Raw genomic sequence first — 20,359 nt, 5'->3', positions numbered from 1 at the left:
ACTTCTCGGTCGTCGCTAAGCCTCTTACGGACCTCACCCGCAAGGGTGCCGATGTCCTCCATTGGCCCCCTGAGGCCGTCCAGGCCTTTGAGACTCTCAAGAAGTGCTTTATCTCGGCCCCCGTGCTGATTCAGCCCAACCAAGAGGAGCCATTTATTGTGGAGGTTGACGCTTCCGAGGTGGGAGTGGGGGCCGTCTTGTCCCAGGGTACCAGCTCCCTCACCCATCTCCGCCCCTGTGCTTACTTCTCTAGGAAGTTTTCGCCCACGGAGAGTAACTATGATATTGGCAACCGCGAACTTCTAGCCATTAAATGGGCGTTTGAGGAGTGGCGGCACTTCCTGGAGGGGGCCAGACACCAGGTAACGGTCCTTACGGATCACAAGAATCTGGTTTTCCTAGAATCGGCCCGGAGGCTTAATCCTAGACAAGCTCGGTGGGCACTATTCTTTACCAGATTTAATTTCTTGGTTACCTATAGGGCTGGGTCCAAGAATATTAAGGCTGACGCTCTGTCACGTAGTTTCATGGCCAATCCTCCTTCCGAGAAGGATCCCGCTTGTATTTTACCCCCTGGTATAATCGTCTCTGCCACGGATTCTGATTTAGCTTCTGATATCGCGGCTGATCAGGGTGCAGCTCCCGGGAACGTCCCTGGGGACAAACTGTTTGTTCCCCTGCAATACCGGCTGAGGGTACTCAGGGAAAACCATGACTCCGCTCTATCTGGTCATCCTGGCATCTTGGGCACCAAACACCTCATTACCAGAAACTATTGGTGGCCTGGGTTGCCTAAAGATGTTAGGGCTTACGTCGCCGCTTGTGAGGTTTGCGCTAGGTCCAAAACCCCTAGGTCCCGACCTGCGGGCCTACTACGTTCCTTGCCCATTCCCCAGAGACCTTGGACCCATATCTCCATGGATTTTATCACCGATTTGCCTCCATCTCAGGGCAAGTCGGTGGTGTGGGTGGTAGTCGACCGCTTCAGCAAGATGTGCCACTTTGTGCCCCTTAAGAAGCTACCTAACGCCAAGACGTTAGCTTCTTTGTTCGTGAAACACATCCTGCGTCTCCATGGGGCCCCAGTCAATATCGTTTCTGACAGAGGGGTACAATTTGTTTCCTTATTTTGGAGAGCTTTTTGTAAAAAGTTGGAGATTGATCTGTCCTTCTCCTCCGCCTTCCATCCCGAAACTAATGGCCAAACGGAAAGGACCAACCAATCCCTGGAACAATATTTAAGGTGTTTCATCTCGGACTGTCAATTCGATTGGGTCTCATTCCTTCCCCTTGCTGAATTTTCCCTGAATAACCGGGTCAGTAACTCGTCAGGGGTCTCCCCGTTTTTCTGTAATTTCGGGTTTAACCCAAGGTTCTCCTGCGTCTCCCCTGGTTGTTCCAATAATCCTGAGGTAGAGGAGGTTCATCGGGAACTGTGCACTGTCTGGGCCCAGGTTCAGAAGAACCTAGAGGCGTCCCAGAGCGCACAAAAGATTCAGGCGGATAGTAGACGTTCTGCTAACCCCCGGTTTGTCGTCGGGGATTTGGTCTGGTTGTCGTCCAGGAACTTGCGCCTTAAGGTCCCGTCCAGGAAGTTTGCTCCCCGATTCATTGGACCTTATAAGATCATTGAAGTCCTCAACCCTGTATCCTTCCGTCTGGAGCTCCCCCCATCCTTTCGCATACATGACGTCTTCCATGCCTCCCTCCTTAAACGCTGCTCCCCGTCCTGGTCCCCCTCGAGGATACCTCCTGTTCCCGTTCTCACCCCTGAGGGGGTGGAATTCGAGGTGGCCAAGATTATGGACAGTAGGATGGTCCAGGGCTCCCTCCAGTACCTGGTCCATTGGAAAGGATACGGGCCGGAGGAGAGGACTTGGGTACCTGCCCGTGATGTTCACGCTGGGGTATTGATCAGGAGGTTCCACCTCCTCTTCCCCACTAAACCGGGTCCCCTTAGTAAGGGTCCGGTGGCCCCTCATAAAAGGGGGAGTACTGTTAGGGATCTGCCAGGTACTTCATCTAGCTATACTCCTGGGATTAATCAATCCACACCTGAGGCCAGACCTGTTCGACTGACACCATCTCCCACCAACCAGGGTGGCAGGCTCAGGAGTGGGAGAGCCTATCGCGGCCTGGTCTCTCGGAGTTAGCTCCGCCCCCTGCCCTTTATTACCTGCCCTGTGCTCTCCCTCAGTGCTTGTAATTCTTTTGGATTCCTGGCCCCACTGCTGCTTGCTCCAGCCTGCTTCTGCCGTGCTTCTGCCTTGCTGCAGTTCTGCTTGACCTGCTTTGCTTGCCCTGGCTTGCTTCTGTCTCCGTGCCCGCTCGGGTGTACTCACTTCGTCCTGGTCCTGACTGTTCGTTCGCCGCCCCGTTTCCTCGTGGCGTTCCGTGGCTACTGCCCCTTCCCTTGCGTGTTCCCTGTTTGTCTTCCAGTGCACTTAGCCAGCGTAGGGACCGCCGCCCAGTTGTACCTCGTCGCCTAGGGCGGGTCGTTGCAAGTAGGCAGGGACAGGGCGGTGGGTAGATTAGGGCTCACTTTCCCTTCACCTCCTTCCTGCCATTACATTCCGTCTCTTCTTCCTCCTTCCGTCTCTTCTTCCTCCTTCCGTCTCTTCTTCCTCCTTCCGTCTCTTCTTCCTCCTTCCGTCTCTTCTTCCTCCTTCCGTCTCTTCTTCCTCCTTCCGTCTCTTCTTCCTCCTTCCGTCTCTTCTTCCTCCTTCCGTCTCTTCTTCCTTCCCTCCGTCTCTTCTTCCTTCCCTCCGTCTCTTCTTCCTTCCCTCCGTCTCTTCTTCCTTCCCTCCTTCCGTCTCCTTCCTTCTCTTCCGTCTCCTTCCATCTCTTCTTTCTCCTTCCTTCTCTTCTTTCTCCTTCCTTCTCTTCTTTCTCCTTCCTTCTCTTCTTTCTCCTTCCTTCTCTTCTTTCTCCTTCCTTCTCTTCTTTCTCCTTCCTTCTCTTCTTTCTCCTTCCTTCTCTTCTTTCTCCTTCCTTCTCTTCTTTCTCCTTCCTTCTCTTCTTTCTCCTTCCTTCTCTTCTTTCTCCTTCCTTCTCTTCTTTCTCCTTCCTTCTCTTCTTTCTCCTTCCTTCTCTTCTTTCTCCTTCCTTCTCTTCTTTCTCCTTCCTTCTCTTCTTTCTCCTTCCTTCTCTTCTTTCTCCTTCCTTCTCTTCTTTCTTCCTCCTTCTCTTCTTTCTCCTTCCTTCTCTTCTTCCTTCTTCCTCCTTCTCTTCTTTCTCCTTCCTTCTCTTCTTCCTTCTTCCTCCTTCTCTTCTTTCTCCTTCCTTCTCTTCTTCCTTCTTCCTCCTTCTCTTCTTTCTCCTTCCTTCTCTTCTTCCTTCTTCCTCCTTCTCTTCTTTCTTCCTCCTTCTCTTCTTCCTTCCCTTCTTCCTTCTTCCTTCTCTTCTTCCTCCTTCCTTCTCTTCTTCCTCCTTCCGTCTCTTCTTTCTCCTTCCTTCTCTTCTTCCTTCTTGTATTTTTGCTGCTGTTACTTTATAGGATTTGTTTTTCGTGTATTTAAATGCACTCGGCGCGGTGACCTTAGAGCTGGCAGGTTAACCCTTCTCCTGCCAGTCATGCACCGAGCTCAGCTGTTACGTCTGGTGCTTATTGATGCCCACAGGGCAGCAGACACCATGGCACTCAAGAGGGGCCCCCGGTCCTGGCGGTACCTCAATTACTCTTCCTGGTGGATGCTCTATCCCCGACCACAGGCTGCAGTACAGGCCCACAATTCCCTGGGGCATCAGGCTGTGTAAATTGTACAAATTCCCTCCCTGCTGAAGTTTTATTACTTGTGAGGTTCCCGTTAGCGACGAGAAATTACTGGCGGGATACGACTTGCCACAGATGCCACGCCACGTCCCAAAATCAGCGTGGATTATTTCTAATGAGATTTTAAAAGGCTCCAAGATATTATAATATACAACAATTTCACCACATCTTCCCTTGTCTCACAAGCATAGTTCTGTTTTATACTCCAGTCACATCAAGAGCTGCATCCACCATCCTGCTAATAACTTCTGACCAGTGGGCAGTACATGGTGGGAGCTCAGAAGACTCAGACGCTGTTAGAGCTGCGCTGTAAGGTCACATGATTGTCAGTGGAGCCGAGATTCACTGAAGTTCAGCAACTGGCAATTTTATTGTAGCAACTCAGCTAAGGAGGTGTCTGTCCACAAACTTGCTGACAGTTTCCAATAACAATCAGAATTGTGACTGCATCATTTTCTCTCTATATACTACGCCGCTCCTACGCTACGCTGCGCCGCTCCCACACTGCGCCGCTCCCACACTACGCCGCTCAGAGCTGCGCCGCTCACACACTACTCCGCTCCTACACTGCGGTGCTCCCACACTATGCCGCTCCCACACTATGCCGCTCCCACGCTGCGCCGCTCCTACGCTGCGCCGCTCCCACACTACGCCGCGCCGCTCCCACACTACGCCGCTCCTACGCTGCGCCGCTCACACACTACTCCGCTCCCACACTATGCCGCTCCCACACTATGCCGCTCCCACGCTACGCCGAACCCACACTACGCCGCTCCTACGCTGCGCCGCTCCCACACTACGCCGCTCCTACGCTGCGCCGCCCCCACACTACTACGCTCCCACACTATGCCGCTCCCACGCTACGCTGAACCCACACTACGCCGCTCCTACGCTGCACCGCTCCCACACTACGCCGCTCCTACGCTGCGCCGCTCCCACACTACGCCGCTCCTACGCTGCGCCGCTCCCACACTACGCCGCTCCTACGCTGCGCCGCTCCCACACTACTCCGCTCCCACGCTGCGCCGCTCCCACACTATGCCGCTCCCACGCTACGCCGATCCTACGCTACGCCGAACCCACACTACGCCGATCCTACACTGGATTTCAGCATTCTCCTGAATTAAACCCCTTTCAGACCAGTCCGGCCTCCAACAAGGAACCTGCACTTGGATTTTATTGGATATGTCGGCTTCATATCAGTAAGAAATAAAGTTTTTAACCCCTTAACGACATGTGATGTACTGGTACGCGGCAGTCGGTAAGGGGAAGTATGGAGCGGGCTCACGGGCTGAGCGCGCTCCATACTCAGCGGGTGACGGCCGTGTTATACAGCAGGCACCTCACTACAACGGGTGGAATCAAAGATCACTTTGATTCCACCCGTTTAACACCTTAAATGCCGCGGTTAATCGTGACCGCTGCATTTAAATTGTTAGAATCATACGGGCGCCCCCTCGAACACGGCATCGCGCTCCCCCCCCCCTGTGACGGGATCGGCTGGTGATGACCGTTCTTACGGCAGCCTGGGGGCCTAATAAATGCTCGCCCCCAGATCTGCCATCTTTGTATTTTGTACATGATATACTGCAATACATTAGTATTGCTGTATATCATGCACGCGATCCAATGATCGCCGGTTCAAGTCCCCTAGGGGGACTAATAAAAACAGTAAGGGTATGTTCACACGGCAGCATCCGTTACAGCTGAAATTACGGTGCTGTATTCAGGAGAAAACGGCTCCGTAATTTCAGCCGTAATGGCATGTGCAGGCGCTATTTCGCAGCGTCCATTACGGACGTAATTGGAGCGGTTTATCTATGGAGTCAATGGAAAACGGCTCCAATTACGTCTCAAGAAGTGACAGGCACTTCTTTGAGCGGGCGTCTTTTTTACGCGCCGCCTTTTGAGCCGCATTTTCGGACGTAATTCGGGGCTAAAACGCCCGAATGACGTCTGTAAATAGTGTGTGTGAACCCAGCCTTAAAGTTTTTTAAACGTTCAAGAAAAAACGTTTTTCCATTTTTTTCCCTAAATCAATAAAAAAAATTTTTTTTAACATAACTGGTATCGCCGCGTCCGTAATAGTCCGAACTCTCACAATAGGTCATTGTTTAACCCGCTCGGTGAAATCCGTAAAAAAAAAATATAATAAATATGTAAATTGCTGTTTTGTGGTCACCTCAGCGCTCCAAAAAAAAAGGAATAAAAAGTGATCAAAAAGTTGAATGTACCCCAAAGTGGTGTCGGTGAAAACTACGGCTCGCCCCGCAAAATCTGAGCCTTCACATCGCTAAATTGATGGGAAATAAAAAACTTCCGCCTCCCAGAACACGGCGGCAAAACATTTTTTTTTTGTTGCCAAATAGTTTTATTTTTTTAAAGGTGATAAAACCGAAAACAAAACCTATAAACCTGTTATCGCCGCGATCGTATCAACCTGTGAATAAGGTGAATGTCGCTGTCCTGTGTTATAAAGGTCAATGTCTCGTCCTCTGAGGGCATCCAAACACCTGAACTATTTCACCCCTTGGCGCGCAGGTACATCGGGTGTTCAGGAAGGTTTTTGTAAATGTCCTGACCTTGCTGTTGTTCTCTGTTATCAGCCATTATCACATGATCACGATCCAATACTATAAAAGTGAATACAGCCGGTGGCTTTTATAGTGAAGGTGTTTTATCTGGCAGTATCGGGTCGTGGACGTTACCAGATAATCCCAGATGGGAAGCTACAGGGGAGCGGTTACCCATAGCAACCAATCAGATTACTGATGGCCAGGAGGGAAGCTGCAGAGACTCCTCCTGGCCAACTGCGAGCTGATCAAATGCGTCATACTGCTGCTCCAGCTGCTGAAACTCCTCAGTAAACTGCAGCTCTCAGAAGCGCAGAGACTCCTGCCCGGACCCAGGCCAGTCAGCAGCTGATAGAGCGCGGCGCGTTCAGCGTCTAATGAGCGGCTTTCCTGCATGATGCCGTCTTCAGTAATCTATGGCCGACTGGTAATAAAACCGCCATGTTATTAATCATCCGGCTCTGTCAGTCTTATCGCTCCTTCTCCTGCCAGTTCAGCTGTTCGCTATGTAGGAAGTTAAAATTGAAATAAACCGCGTGTAACTGTCGGGGTGTATAGGGATATATAGGGATGTATAGGGGTGTATAGCGGTATATAGGGGTGTATAGCGGTATATAGGGGTGCTAGCAATTCACCCAGAAACCAAGAAAATACGAGGGCATGGATTAGACTCCTGGGCATCTGAACAATTCCAATGAACACAACCAGACAGCCCGGCTCGTTCTACCCGGGCAGCGCCAGGTAAATTTTCTAGTTAATAAAAAATATTATTTGTACGTCCCAAGTAGCAGAACATGGCCCCAAACCTGCGGGTGAATTGTGGCCCATTCGTTTCTATGGGCCCCTGCACACGACTGTGGTTTCCACGGTCCGTGCCTTGCCCAGGAGCCCGGACCGCAAAAATAGCGGACAAGTCTCATTACGGCCGCGTTCTGCGGTCCAGGCTCATAGAAAATAACGCACGCGGCCATGTGCACGGCCCGCGGGTGACACTCCGAGACACAAATCACGGCCGCGCACACCACTACGGTCGTCTGCACGAGGCCTAAACGTTGCCTCCCGCCAGTGACGTGTAGATTTATAGATCTTTATAATGAAGCTTCTGCCGTCACCCGCCGGCCTGGTCGCCATTACTGCGGTTTTCTGGGTAATACGCTACATATTCTAGGGTCAAGTTTCCGGTGCGATGGTGTTTCTTCTCCATCACTGGCCCCCCTACTTGAGGCTTGTCATCCAGCTTTCTTACAGTCCTGAAGGGCAGATCTGCCGTGTTATACAATGATATGTGATCACGGATACGTCACTACATCTGGTCAGATTCGCTTTCAGTAGTAGAGCTGCTCCCACCCAGCTTTCCCAGAGCCCAGAATTGCAAATCTGACTAGCGTTACCTTGCTGTATTCTGTGCACACGTATGTTGTGACTTGGCAGATTTGCTATTCAGGGGTCTGGGAAAGCTGGGTGGGAGCAGCCATGCTGATTGTTACCCAGCTTTCCCGGAAGTTGATGATTTGAGAGTTTTTTTTTTTTTTGTGTTTTGTGTCCTAAGTTTCCTCCTCCCCTCCCTCCTCCTGAAGTGACGGTGACCTTGGTCTTCTTTTCTTCGCCGCGCGCTCCCCTGCACCGCGCCATTGTTGGGATGTGATTGCAGAGGAGAGACATTGAGCAGCTGGAATGCTGTGGGCGTTTAGCAGAGTGCAACGGACGCCTCTGGACACTTGGTGAATGGGAGGCCTTGAAACGCGCTTCCTCCGTCTCTGCAGGCGCTGGCGCGTTTTAACACTTAACTGCTGCAGTGCTGGATCCGAATGTTATCGATCATTTACCGAGCTGTGAATGTCGCCGTTTCCAGTGTCATTGATCGGCGCGGGTTCTAATGAGGATATAGACACATGACCTGTCACCCCTCCCCCACCCCCCGATTCTTTCTGCATCTATTTCGTTGCCTCCTTCAGACATCAGTCGGTAAATAATAAACATGTTACCGGCCGCAATTATCCGCTATTAGATCTTCCACCAACAATATCCCACTACTAACCCCCCCCCCCATATGTATTTCAGTGTATTATAAATCCTACTATCTAGGGGGAACTGATTCCAAAGGGTGTCTTATCTCCTACTGCTCCACAGCCTTTTATTATACTCAAGAGCTGCACTCATGATTCTGCTGTTTGTTTGTTTTTTAAACAGTCATGTGGACAAATACCAATAACCCAAACAATCTATAAAAAGACACTGAGCAAGAAGGGAATGCTGGGAGAATACAATTCCGAAGCTGCAGAATAGTGAGGGCAGCTCTGGAGTATAATACAGGATATAACTCAGGATCAGTACAGGATAAGTAATGTAATGTATGTACACAGTGACTCCACCAGCAGAATAGTGAGTGCAGCTCTGGAGAATAATACAGGATGTAACTCAGGATCAGTACAGGATAAGTAATGTAATGAATGTACACAGTGACTCCACCAGCAGAATAGTGAGTGCAGCTCTGGAGTATAATACAGGATATAACTCCGGATCAGTACAGGATAAGTAATGTAATGTACACAGTGACTCCACCAGCAGAATAGTGAGTGCTGCTCTGGAGTATAATACAGGATATAACTCAGGATCAGTACAGGATAAGTAGTGTAATGTATGTACACAGTGACCCCACCAGCAGAATAGTGAGTGCAGCTCTGGAGTATAATACAGGATATAACTCAGGATCAGTACAGGATAAGTAATGTAATGTATGTACACAGTGACTCCACCAGCAGAATAGTGAGTGCAGCTCTGGAGTATAATACAGGATATAACTCAGCACCAGTACAGGATAAGTAATGTATGTACACAGTGACTCCACCAGCAGAATAGTGAGTGCAGCTCTGGAGTATAATACAGGATGTAACTCAGGATCAGTACAGGATAAGTAATGTATGTACACAGTGACTCCACCAGCAGAATAGTGAGTGCAGCTCTGGAGTATAATACAGGATATAACTCAGCACCAGTACAGGATAAGTAATGTATGTACACAGTGACTCCACCAGCAGAATAGTGAGTGCAGCTCTGGAGTATAATACAGGATATAACTCAGGATCGGTACAGGATAAGTAATGTAATGTATGTACACAGTGACTCCACCAGCAGAATAGTGAGGGCAGCTCTGGAGTATAATACAGGATAAGTAATGTAATGTATGTACACAGTGACTCCACCAGCAGAATAGTGAGTGCAGCTCTGGAGTATAATACAGGATATAACTCAGGATCAGTACAGGATAAGTAATGTATGTATGTACACAGTGACTCCACCAGCAGAATAGTGAGTGCAGCTCTGGAGTATAATACAGGATGTAACTCAGGATCAGTACAGGATAAGTAATGTAATGTATGTACACAGTGACTCCACCAGCAGAATAGTGAGTGCAGCTCTGGAGTATAATACAGGATATAACTCAGGATCAGTACAGGATAAGTAATGTAATGTATGTACACAATGACTCCACCAGCAGAATAGTGAGTGCAGCTCTGGAGTATAATACAGGATGTAACTCGGGATCAGTACAGGATAAGTAATGTAATGTATGTACACAGTGACTCCACCAGCAGTATAGTGAGTGCAGCTCTGGAGTATAATACAGGATGTAACTCAGGATCAGTACAGGATAAGTAATGTAATGTATGTACACAGTGACACCACCAGCAGAATAGTGAGTGCAGCTCTGGAGTATAATACAGGATGTAACTCAGGATCAGTACAGGATAAGTAATGTAATGTATGTACACAGTGACTCCACCAGCAGAATAGTGAGTGCAGCTCTGGAGTATAATACAGGATATAACTCAGCACCAGTACAGGATAAGTAATGTATGTACACAGTGACCCCACCAGCAGAATAGGGAGTGCAGCTCTGGAGTATAATACAGGATGTAACTCGGGATCAGTACGTGATAAACATTAGCAGTACTAATGACTAGATCTGGCGGCTCGGTGATACAGGGACTCGGTTTTTTCTCGCTGTGAATGTTGATACCAGGCACACAGAATGATTGTATAATAAAGACTCTGAGTGAAGATCTGAATTTACTGGGTTCCCCTTTAAGTGATAAGTGGATCCTTGGCACTGTGCCCCACATCTTGCCTGTGGTGAGATGTCCTAACTATCGTCTTGTCTTCCAGACACTTTCCGATGCACGTTCTGCCAGACGGAGGTGGAGGAGGATGAGTCTGCGATGCCCAAGAAGGACGCCCGGACCCTGGTTGCCCGATTTAATGAACAGATAGAACCGATCTACGCTTTGCTCCGAGATACCGAAGACATCAACCTGGCCTATGAGATCCTGGAGCCGGAGCCCACAGAAATCCCGGGTCTCAGACAAAGGTGCCGGGGCCTTGAGGCCGGGGGGGATATGGGGCTTTATATCACGCTGCATTGTTGGGTTATATAGACCAAGTACATCAGGTTATTTGGGTAGGATCAGTCTTTTTCTTAAAGGGGTTACCTCATCTTGGGCATTTATGGCGTATCCACAGGATACGCCGTAAATGTTCGATAGATGTGGGTCCCACCTCTGAGACCTGCACCTCTACAATAGGGCAATCTGACCCCCGTCTTACCTTCTCTTGCTGCTTTCTGGTCACTGACTGACGATGTGGCCGGGTGTACGGAATCAGCGAGGAGCAGAACAAGGTAGGACGGGGGTCAGAGCGCCCCATTGTAGAGATAGGTGGGACCCACATCTATCGAATATTTACGGTCTATTCTTTGGATATTCCATATAACTATATAAGATGGGAATACCCCTTTAAGTTTGCACTGGTGGAGTCACTGTGTACATATATTACTTATCCTGTACTGGTGCTGAGTTATATGCTGTATTATACTCCAGAGCTGCACTCACTATTCTGCTGGTGGAGTCACTGTGTACGTACATTATATTACTTATCCTGTACTGGTGCTGAGTTATATCCTGTATTATACTCCAGAGCTGCACTCCCTATTCTGCTGGTGGAGTCACTGTGTACATACATTATATTACTTATCCTGTACTGATCCTGAGTTATATCCTGTATTATACTCCAGAGCTGCACTCACTATTCTGCTGGTGGAGTCACTGTGTACATACATTACTTATCCTGTACTGGTGCTGAGTTATATCCTGTATTATACTCCAGAGCTGCCCTCACTATTCTGCTGGTGGAGTCACTGTGTACATACATTACATTACTTATCCTGTACTGATCCTGAGTTACATCCTGTATTATACTCCAGAGCTGCACTCACTATTCTGCTGGTGGAGTCACTGTGTACATACATTACATTACTTATCCTGTACCGATCCTGAGTTATATCCTGTATTATACTCCAGAGCTGCACTCACTATTCTGCTGGTGGAGTCACTGTGTACATACATTACATTACTTATCCTGTACTGATCCTGAGTTATATCCTGTATTATACTCCAGAGCTGCACTCACTATTCTGCTGGTGGGGTCACTGTGTACATACATTACACTACTTATCCTGTACTGATCCTGAGTTATATCCTGTATTATACTCCAGAGCAGCACTCACTATTCTGCTGGTGGAGTCACTGTGTACATTACATTACTTATCCTGTACTGATCCGGAGTTATATCCTGTATTATACTCCAGAGCTGCACTCACTATTCTGCTGGTGGAGTCACTGTGTACATTACATTACTTATCCTGTACTGATCCGGAGTTATATCCTGTATTATACTCCAGAGCCGCACTCACTATTCTGCTGGTGGAGTCACTGTGTACATATATTACATTACTTCTCCTGTACTGATCCTGAGTTACATCCTGTATTATACTCCAGAGCTGCGCTCACTATTCTGCTGGTGGAGTCACTGTGTACATACATTACATTACTTATCCTGTACTGATCCGGAGTTACATCCTATATTATACTCTAGAGCTGCACTCACTATTCTGCTGGTGGAGTCACTGTGTACAGACATTACATTACTTATCCTGTACTGATCCTGAGTTACATCCTGTATTATACTCCAGAGCTGCACTCACTATTCTGCTGGTGGAGTCACTGTGTACATACATTACATTACTTATCCTGTACTGATCCTGAGTTACATCCTGTATTATACTCCAGAGCTGCACTCACTATTCTGCTGGTGGAGTCACTGTGTACATACATTACATTACTATCCTGTACTGATCCTGAGTTACATCCTGTATTATGCTCCAGAGCAGCACTCACTATTCTGCTGGTGGAGTCACTGTGTACATACATTACTTATCCTGTACTGATCCTGAGTTACATCCAGTATTATACTCCAGAGCTGCACTCACTATTCTGCTGGTGGAGTCACTGTGTACATACATTACATTACTTATCCTGTACTGATCCTATGTACACAGTGACTCCACCAGCAGAATAGTGAGTGCAGCTCTGGAGTATAATTCAGGATGTAACTCAGGATCAGTACAGGATTAGTAATGTAATGTATGTACACAGTGACTCCACCAGCAGAATAGTGAGTGCAGCTCTGGGGTATAATACAGGATGTAACTACGGATCAGTACAGGATAAGTAATGTATGTACACAGTGACTCCACCAGCAGAATAGCGAGTGCAGCTCTGGGGTATAATACAGGATGTAACTACGGATCAGTACAGGATAAGTAATGTAATGTATGTACACAGTGACTCCACCAGCAGAATAGTGAGTGAAGCTCTGGAGTATAATACAGGATGTAACTCAGGATCAGTACAGGATCAGTAATGTAATGTATGTACACAGTGACTCCACCAGCAGAATAGTGAGTGCAGCTCTGGAGTATAATACAGGATATAACTCAGGATCAGTACAGGATAAGTAATGTAATGTATGTACACAGTGACTCCACCAGCAGACTAGTGAGTGCAGCTCTGGAGTATAATACAGGATATAACTCAGGATCAGTACAGGATAAGTAATGTCATGTATGTGCACAGTGACACCACCAGCAGAATAGTGAGTGCAGCTCTGGAGTATAATACAGGATGTAACTCAGGATCAGTACAGGATAAGTAATGTAATATATGTACACAGTGACTCCACCAGCAGAATAGTGAGTGCAGCTCTGGAGTCTAATACAGGATATAACTCAGGATCAGTACAGGATAAGTAATGTAATGTATGTACACAGTGACTCCACCAGCAGAATAGTGAGTGCAGCTCTGGAGTATAATACAGGATATAACTCAGGATCAGTACAGGATAAGTAATGTAATGTATGTACACAGTGACTCCACCAGCAGAATAGTGAGTGCAGCTCTGGAGTATAATACAGGATATAACTCAGGATCAGTACAGGATAAGTAATGTAATGTATGTACACAGTGACTCCACCAGCAGAATAGTGAGTGCAGCTCTGGAGTATAATACAGGATATAACTCAGGATCAGTACAGGATAAGTAATGTAATGTATGTACACAGTGACTCCACCAGCAGAATAGTGAGTGCAGCTCTGAAGTATAGTATGGAGGTGTAAATATAAGTGACCCGCTTGGTATCAGTCTTGTTGGTGGTGCCCTCCTGTCCCTGTTTCCCGTATTAGACGGTCGTGTTGAGATTTTGGGTATAAGATGTTGTCTCATTATCAGCACATTGTATTCAGTATGAGCAGCCCCCTCCTCCCTCCCCTCCCCCTCAGATCTGTCGCTCCAAAACTGTCAGATCCTAAAAACTTTGCACTTAGAGTAGAATAAAGTGATAATTAGGAGTTGAGTGGAGACGCTTTCTTCCGTACACACCACGCAGGCAGAGGGGGCGGCAATTTACCCATCCCCCGGAGACGAGCTCACTTACTAAATCTCTGGTGACGCCGCTTGTTCTGACTGGTCTGGTGTGGCGCCGCTTATTATGGCTCTGCCGTGTATTGGGCTCCACATTCATCCCGTACATCCATGTTGTTGTTTTTTTTCCACTGTGTTTCGCAGCAAGGACCGAGCCGCCGCAGCGTTGGCCGGAGCCTCTGGTCCTCAAAGGGAAACCTGGTCCAAAGGTCCCTCGTATGAAGATATGTACACCCAAGACGTGGTCATCAGCATGGAGGACCAAGAGGATCTGCAGCGGCCGCCCACTGAGGGCAAACCTGTGAAAGAGAGGCCCATCTGGCTGCGGGAGAGCACCGTGCAGGGCGGAGCCTACAGCGAATCCACCAACATTAAAGATGGTAAGTGGCGGGAGAGGGTCACAGGGTCCACCGTCTATAGCAGGAAACAGCGCCACCTGAAGGAACTCGCCGATATTTTCCCATCACAGACCGTGCGTCTCTTCCGTTGAGTCGGTCTAACGTTCTTCCCTTTATTTACAGTCTATGGTTTCTTCCAGTATGGAATCCTGTACTGCTCACACAGCTGATGGTCTCGTGTCAGTGTAGATACCAGGTAATCCACCTGATCAGCACAGGAGTTGAGACCCTGGGGATTGTCTACACTGATACATTGTAACGAGGGCTTGGCTGTGTGAGCAGGACAAAATCTGGGGGAGTGTTTTTTGTTTTTTTTCTGGCCGTGGATTTGGGTAATAAATGATCTCATTCACTGACAGCAAGCCAAAATCTTGAATTGGGTAAGGAAATGAAACACAAAGAATATTAGGAATCTTCAGAAAGGATTAAACGTTCTTTACATATGACCGGAACACCGATGAAAGGGGAACTCTACATAAACGATCTCCTGACCTCTTTGTGGGCAGTTAGATGGAGTTCCCCTTTAAGAGTCGGGTTGTCCTCCTCATCCCGTGTGTCATCCTCCGTTCTCTGCCTTGTCTTCCTCCAGGTCTGGACATGGACTCTTTCCACGATGAGAGCGGTCTTATCCTGGATGACAATGAAGTGATGCAAGCGCTGCTGATACACGAGAAAAAGAGCGCCGCAGCCGCCGCCGGGGGGGTCTCTACCCCTCCGAACGCCAACGCGGGCGCCGTCAGCGATTCAGACAGTGACACCAGCGAATCCGACCAGGATAGTCCAGCCGCCCGGCACCCCGTGAGCGCCACTTCCCGGCTCCTGGGGGAAGATGATGAAGACGATGAATTCGAGGAGGTATCGGCAGACGTTACGGTCACCGTCGGCGGGCGGCCTTACCTCTACAGCGAGGTTAGCCAACGCCCAGAACTAGTGGCGCAGATGACCCCGCAGGAGAAGGAGGCCTACATCGAGATGGGGCAGAGAATGTTTCAAGAAATGTACGACTGAGCCGTCCACACCTCCCCCGGGGCGGCCGGCCCTTCTGAAGTGACCGCCATGTTTCTGCTCCCGGATGACCATCGACTCTCCGAGGCCACGGGTGGTCGCCATCTTTTATTCCGGCACCTTTTATTCTTTTAGAACCAGTCGAGGGGGCATTTAATGTGTTATTCAACCAGCCCCCACCCCTCCCCAATGACTCCCGAGGCCAATACTGACCCATTACTTTTAGAGGATGACCCTCGTCTTACGCCAGTCCTGTTAGATCTGTCATTGGCTTATCAGAAGGGGCAAAGGATTTGTCACATGGGTCATTGACGGAAGGGCAACATAATTTACATTGTGCCCCCTGTGACCGCTGCTCCCCTCCCCCGACCTGTGTATATTTTAGGTTTTATCCGGTTTTAAGAAGTTTTTACTATAGAACGAACTCATGAAATTATTTTAGAACCCCCCCCCCCCTCCCCCGCTCCTCCGCTAGGGTAGGTCAGGATCAGATAAAGGAGAGAACAGCGGGAGGAGCGGAGATACCACCAGGGGCAGTATTACTCTATCCATTATGATGCAGAGCCACTGCTTGAAGGAATTTGGGAATATTTTTGGATATAGATTTTTTTCCTACTTTCTTTCGCTTAAAGGGCCGGTGTCCGGTATTCTGACCATGAAGCGTAATCATTGTATAATGCAGACTTTGTTTCAATACCTCACCATTTTCAAGATCTCTTCTTGCTGTCCGTGACGTTCACAGGATGAAAACCCTGACCTAGTCCTGCTCACACACCGGACAGTTTGTTACAATGTGTGGACTGTTCTGTGAGTCACATTGCCTGGACTCTCTGCTCTAATTACATTGTAGCAAACTATCTGATTGGTTCCCAGGCTGATAAATTGTAACGATCCCAGCGTGACTCGGTCAGGAGAGGCTTTGTGCTTCCGGACTTAAACAAGGTTTTCATTCACTGACATCAAGCAGAGATTTTGAAAATAGAGAGGAATGGAAACAAACTATATTAGGAAGTTACAGAGCATTATACAGTGATTACGCTTCATTAACATAAAACTAGATAAGCCCCTTTAAGTCTTAAAGGGACATACACCTCATTTTTTCTGTCATGTAAAAACCAATGGCGCTCTATCATGATGATTGAGATTTCCAGCCCCCCCAATGTTGCATCTTTTTACATCAATTTAGGGGAGATTTTCCCTTTATATGTTTTATTTAGGGACCGAGTGACCTCAGGGATCGAAACCATCACAGAGGAAAAAGCGATCACGTGGTCCATTGCAGCCAATGGACATGCTGGGCTCTGATTGGACGCCTCCAGTGACGAGGCCCCTTTATTTTCTCTGATGGTTTTCATTCCTGAGTCCCGTTGGTTTAGCTGAAATTGAAGATGGCGGCGTCATTCTCCAGCGGTTTATTTTGGCGAGGAGGACGAGCGGTTCCCTCGGACTTAATTTCGTGTTTTTACGTGTTATGCGCGCGCCGATCTGTGGATGCGACAAGATTTCTGTGAATTGTTCTTAAATTTATTAAAAATTAAATTTTTTGTATTGGTATTTTTTCCTTTAATTTTGGTTTTTCACGACATAACCGCGGCACGGCCGGAAAACCAGCGCCGATCAGTCACGCACTATATGGCCAAAAGTATTGGGACACCCCCACATTCCACCTGCAGGTCCCCTTATAAATCCACGGACATTAATATGGAACGCGTCACTCCACAGAACACGTCAGAGAGAAGCGTCACTCCACAGAACACGTCACATAGAGAAGCGTCACTCCACAGAACACGTCACATAGAGAAGCGTCACTCCACAGAACACGTCACATAGAGAAGCGTCACTCCACAGAACACGTCACATAGAGAAGCGTCACTCCACAGAACACGTCACATAGAGAAGCGTCACTCCACAGAACACGTCATATAGAGAAGCGTCACTCCACAGAACACGTCACATAGAGAAGCGTCGCTCCACAGAACACGTCACATAGAGAAGCGTCACTCCACAGAACACGTCACATAGAGAAGCGTCACTCCACAGAACACGTCACATAGAGAAGCGTCACTCCACAGAACACGTCATATAGAGAAGCGTCACTCCACAGAACACGTCACATAGAGAAGCGTCACTCCACAGAACACGTCACATAGAGAAGCGTCACTCCACAGAACACGTCATATAGAGAAGCGTCACTCCACAGAACACGTCACATAGAGAAGCGTCACTCCACAGAACACGTCATATAGAGAAGCGTCACTCCACAGAACACGTCACATAGAGAAGCGTCACTCCACAGAACACGTCATATAGAGAAGCGTCACTCCACAGAACACGTCATATAGAGAAGCGCCACTCCACAGAACACGTCACATAGAGAAGCGTCACTCCACAGAACACGTCACATAGAGAAGCGTCACTCCACAGAACACGTCACATAGAGAAGCGTCACTCCACAGAACACGTCATATAGAGAAGCGTCACTACACAGAACACGTCATATAGAGAAGCGTCACTCCACAGAACACGTCACATAGAGAAGCGTCACTCCACAGAACACGTCATATAGAGAAGCGTCACTCCACAGAACACGTCACATAGAGAAGCGTCACTCCACAGAACACGTCACATAGAGAAGCGTCACTCCACAGAACACGTCATATAGAGAAGCGTCACTCCACAGAACACGTCATATAGAGAAGCGTCACTCCACAGAACACGTCACATAGAGAAGCGTCACTCCACAGAACACGTCACATAGAAAAGCGTCACTCCACAGAACACGTCATATAAAGAAGCGTCACTCCACAGAACACGTCACATAGAGAAGCGTCACTCCACAGAACACGTCACATAGAGAAGCGTCACTCCACAGAACACGTCATATAGAGAAGCGTCACTCCACAGAACACGTCACATAGAGAAGCGTCACTCCACAGAACACGTCATATAGAGAAGCGTCACTCCACAGAACACGTCACATAGAGAAGCGTCACTTCACAGAACACGTCATATAGAGAAGCGTCACTCTACAGAACACGTCACATAGAGAAGCGTCACTCCACAGAACACGTCAGATAGAGAAGCGTCACTCCACAGAACACGTCACGTAGAGAAGCGTCACTCCACAGAACACGCCACATAGAGAAGCGTCACTCCACAGAACACGTCACATAGAGAAGCGTCACTCCACAGAACACGTCACGTAGAGAAGCGTCACTCCACAGAACACGCCACATAGAGAAGCGTCACTCCACAGAACACGTCATATAGAGAAGCGTCACTCCACAGAACACGTCATAGAGAAGTGTCACTCCACAGAACACATCATATAGAGAAGCGTCACTCCACAGAACACGTCACATAGAGAAGCGTCACTCCACAGAACACGTCACATAGAGAAGCGTCACTCCACAGAGCACGTCACAGAGAAGCGTCACTCCACAGAACACGTCATATAGAGAAGCGTCACTCCACAGAACACATCACATAGAGAAGCGTCACTCCACAGAACACGTCATATAGAGAAGCGTCACTCCACAGAACACGTCATATAGAGAAGCGTCACTCCACAGAACACGTCATATAGAGAAGCGTCACTCCACAGAACACATCACATAGAGAAGCGTCACTCCACAGAACACGTCACATAGAGAAGCGTCACTCCAGAGAACACGTCACATAGAGAAGCGTCACTCCACAGAACACGTCACATAGAGAAGCGTCACTCCACAGAACACGTCGTATAGAGAAGCGTCACTCCACAGAACACGTCACATAGAGAAGCGTCACTCCACAGAACACGTCATATAGAGAAGCGTCACTCCACAGAACACGCCATATAGAGAAGCGTCACTCCACAGAACACGTCACATAGAGAAGCGTCACTCCACAGAACACGTCACATAGAGAAGCGTCACTCCACAGAACACGTCATATAGAGAAGTGTCACTCCACAGAACACGTCACATAGAGAAGCGTCACTCCACAGATCACGTCACATAGAGAAGCGTCACTCCACAGAACACGTCAGATAGAGAAGCGTCACTCCACAGAACACGTCATATAGAGAAGCGTCACTCCACAGAACACGCCATATAGAGAAGCGTCACTCCACAGAACACGTCATATAGAGAAGCGTCACTCCACAGAACACGTCACATAGAGAAGCGTCACTCCACAGAACACGTCACATAGAGAAGCGTCACTCCACAGAACACGTCATATAGAGAAGTGTCACTCCACAGAACACGTCACATAGAGAAGCGTCACTCCACAGATCACGTCACATAGAGAAGCGTCACTCCACAGAACACGTCAGATAGAGAAGCGTCACTCCACAGAACACGTCACATAGAGAAGCGTCACTCCACAGAACACGTCATATAGAGAAGCGTCACTCCACAGAACACATCACATAGAGAAGCGTCACTCCACAGAACACGTCATATAGAGAAGCGTCACTCCGCAGAACACGTCACATAGAGAAGCGTCACTCCACAGAACACGTCACATAGAGAAGCGTCACTCCGCAGAACACGTCATATAGAGAAGCGTCACTCCGCAGAACATGTCATATAGAGAAGCGTCACTCCACAGAACACATCACATAGAGAAGCGTCACTCCACAGAACACGTCATATAGAGAAGCGTCACTCCGCAGAACACGTCACATAGAGAAGCGTCACTCCACAGAACACGTCACATAGAGAAGCGTCACTCCGCAGAACACGTCATATAGAGAAGCGTCACTTCGCAGAACACGTCACATAGAGAAGCGTCACTCCACAGAACACGTC

General features: G+C 48.4%; 1 protein-coding gene across 1 annotated transcript in view; it reads left to right on the top strand.

Moving 5' to 3' along the window:
• GTF2E1 (general transcription factor IIE subunit 1) overlaps window positions 1-17,107 on the top strand; it is a 28,198-nt gene extending 11,091 nt beyond the window's left edge. Inside the window, exons 3-5 of the mRNA XM_075848491.1 lie at window positions 10,513-10,714; window positions 14,305-14,540; window positions 15,148-17,107. Of these exons, the coding sequence (XP_075704606.1) occupies window positions 10,513-10,714; window positions 14,305-14,540; window positions 15,148-15,566 (857 nt within the window). The 3' untranslated portion in view covers window positions 15,567-17,107. The remainder of the gene's footprint in view (window positions 1-10,512; window positions 10,715-14,304; window positions 14,541-15,147) is intronic.
• The last annotated feature ends 3,252 nt before the right edge of the window (window positions 17,108-20,359 follow it).

The sequence above is a fragment of the Rhinoderma darwinii genome, unplaced genomic scaffold, assembly GCF_050947455.1.
Source record: "Rhinoderma darwinii isolate aRhiDar2 unplaced genomic scaffold, aRhiDar2.hap1 Scaffold_4152, whole genome shotgun sequence".
NCBI lineage: Eukaryota > Metazoa > Chordata > Amphibia > Anura > Rhinodermatidae > Rhinoderma > Rhinoderma darwinii.
Note: the sequence above shows the minus strand (reverse complement) of the source record. Positions and strands in the feature narration are given on the sequence as shown.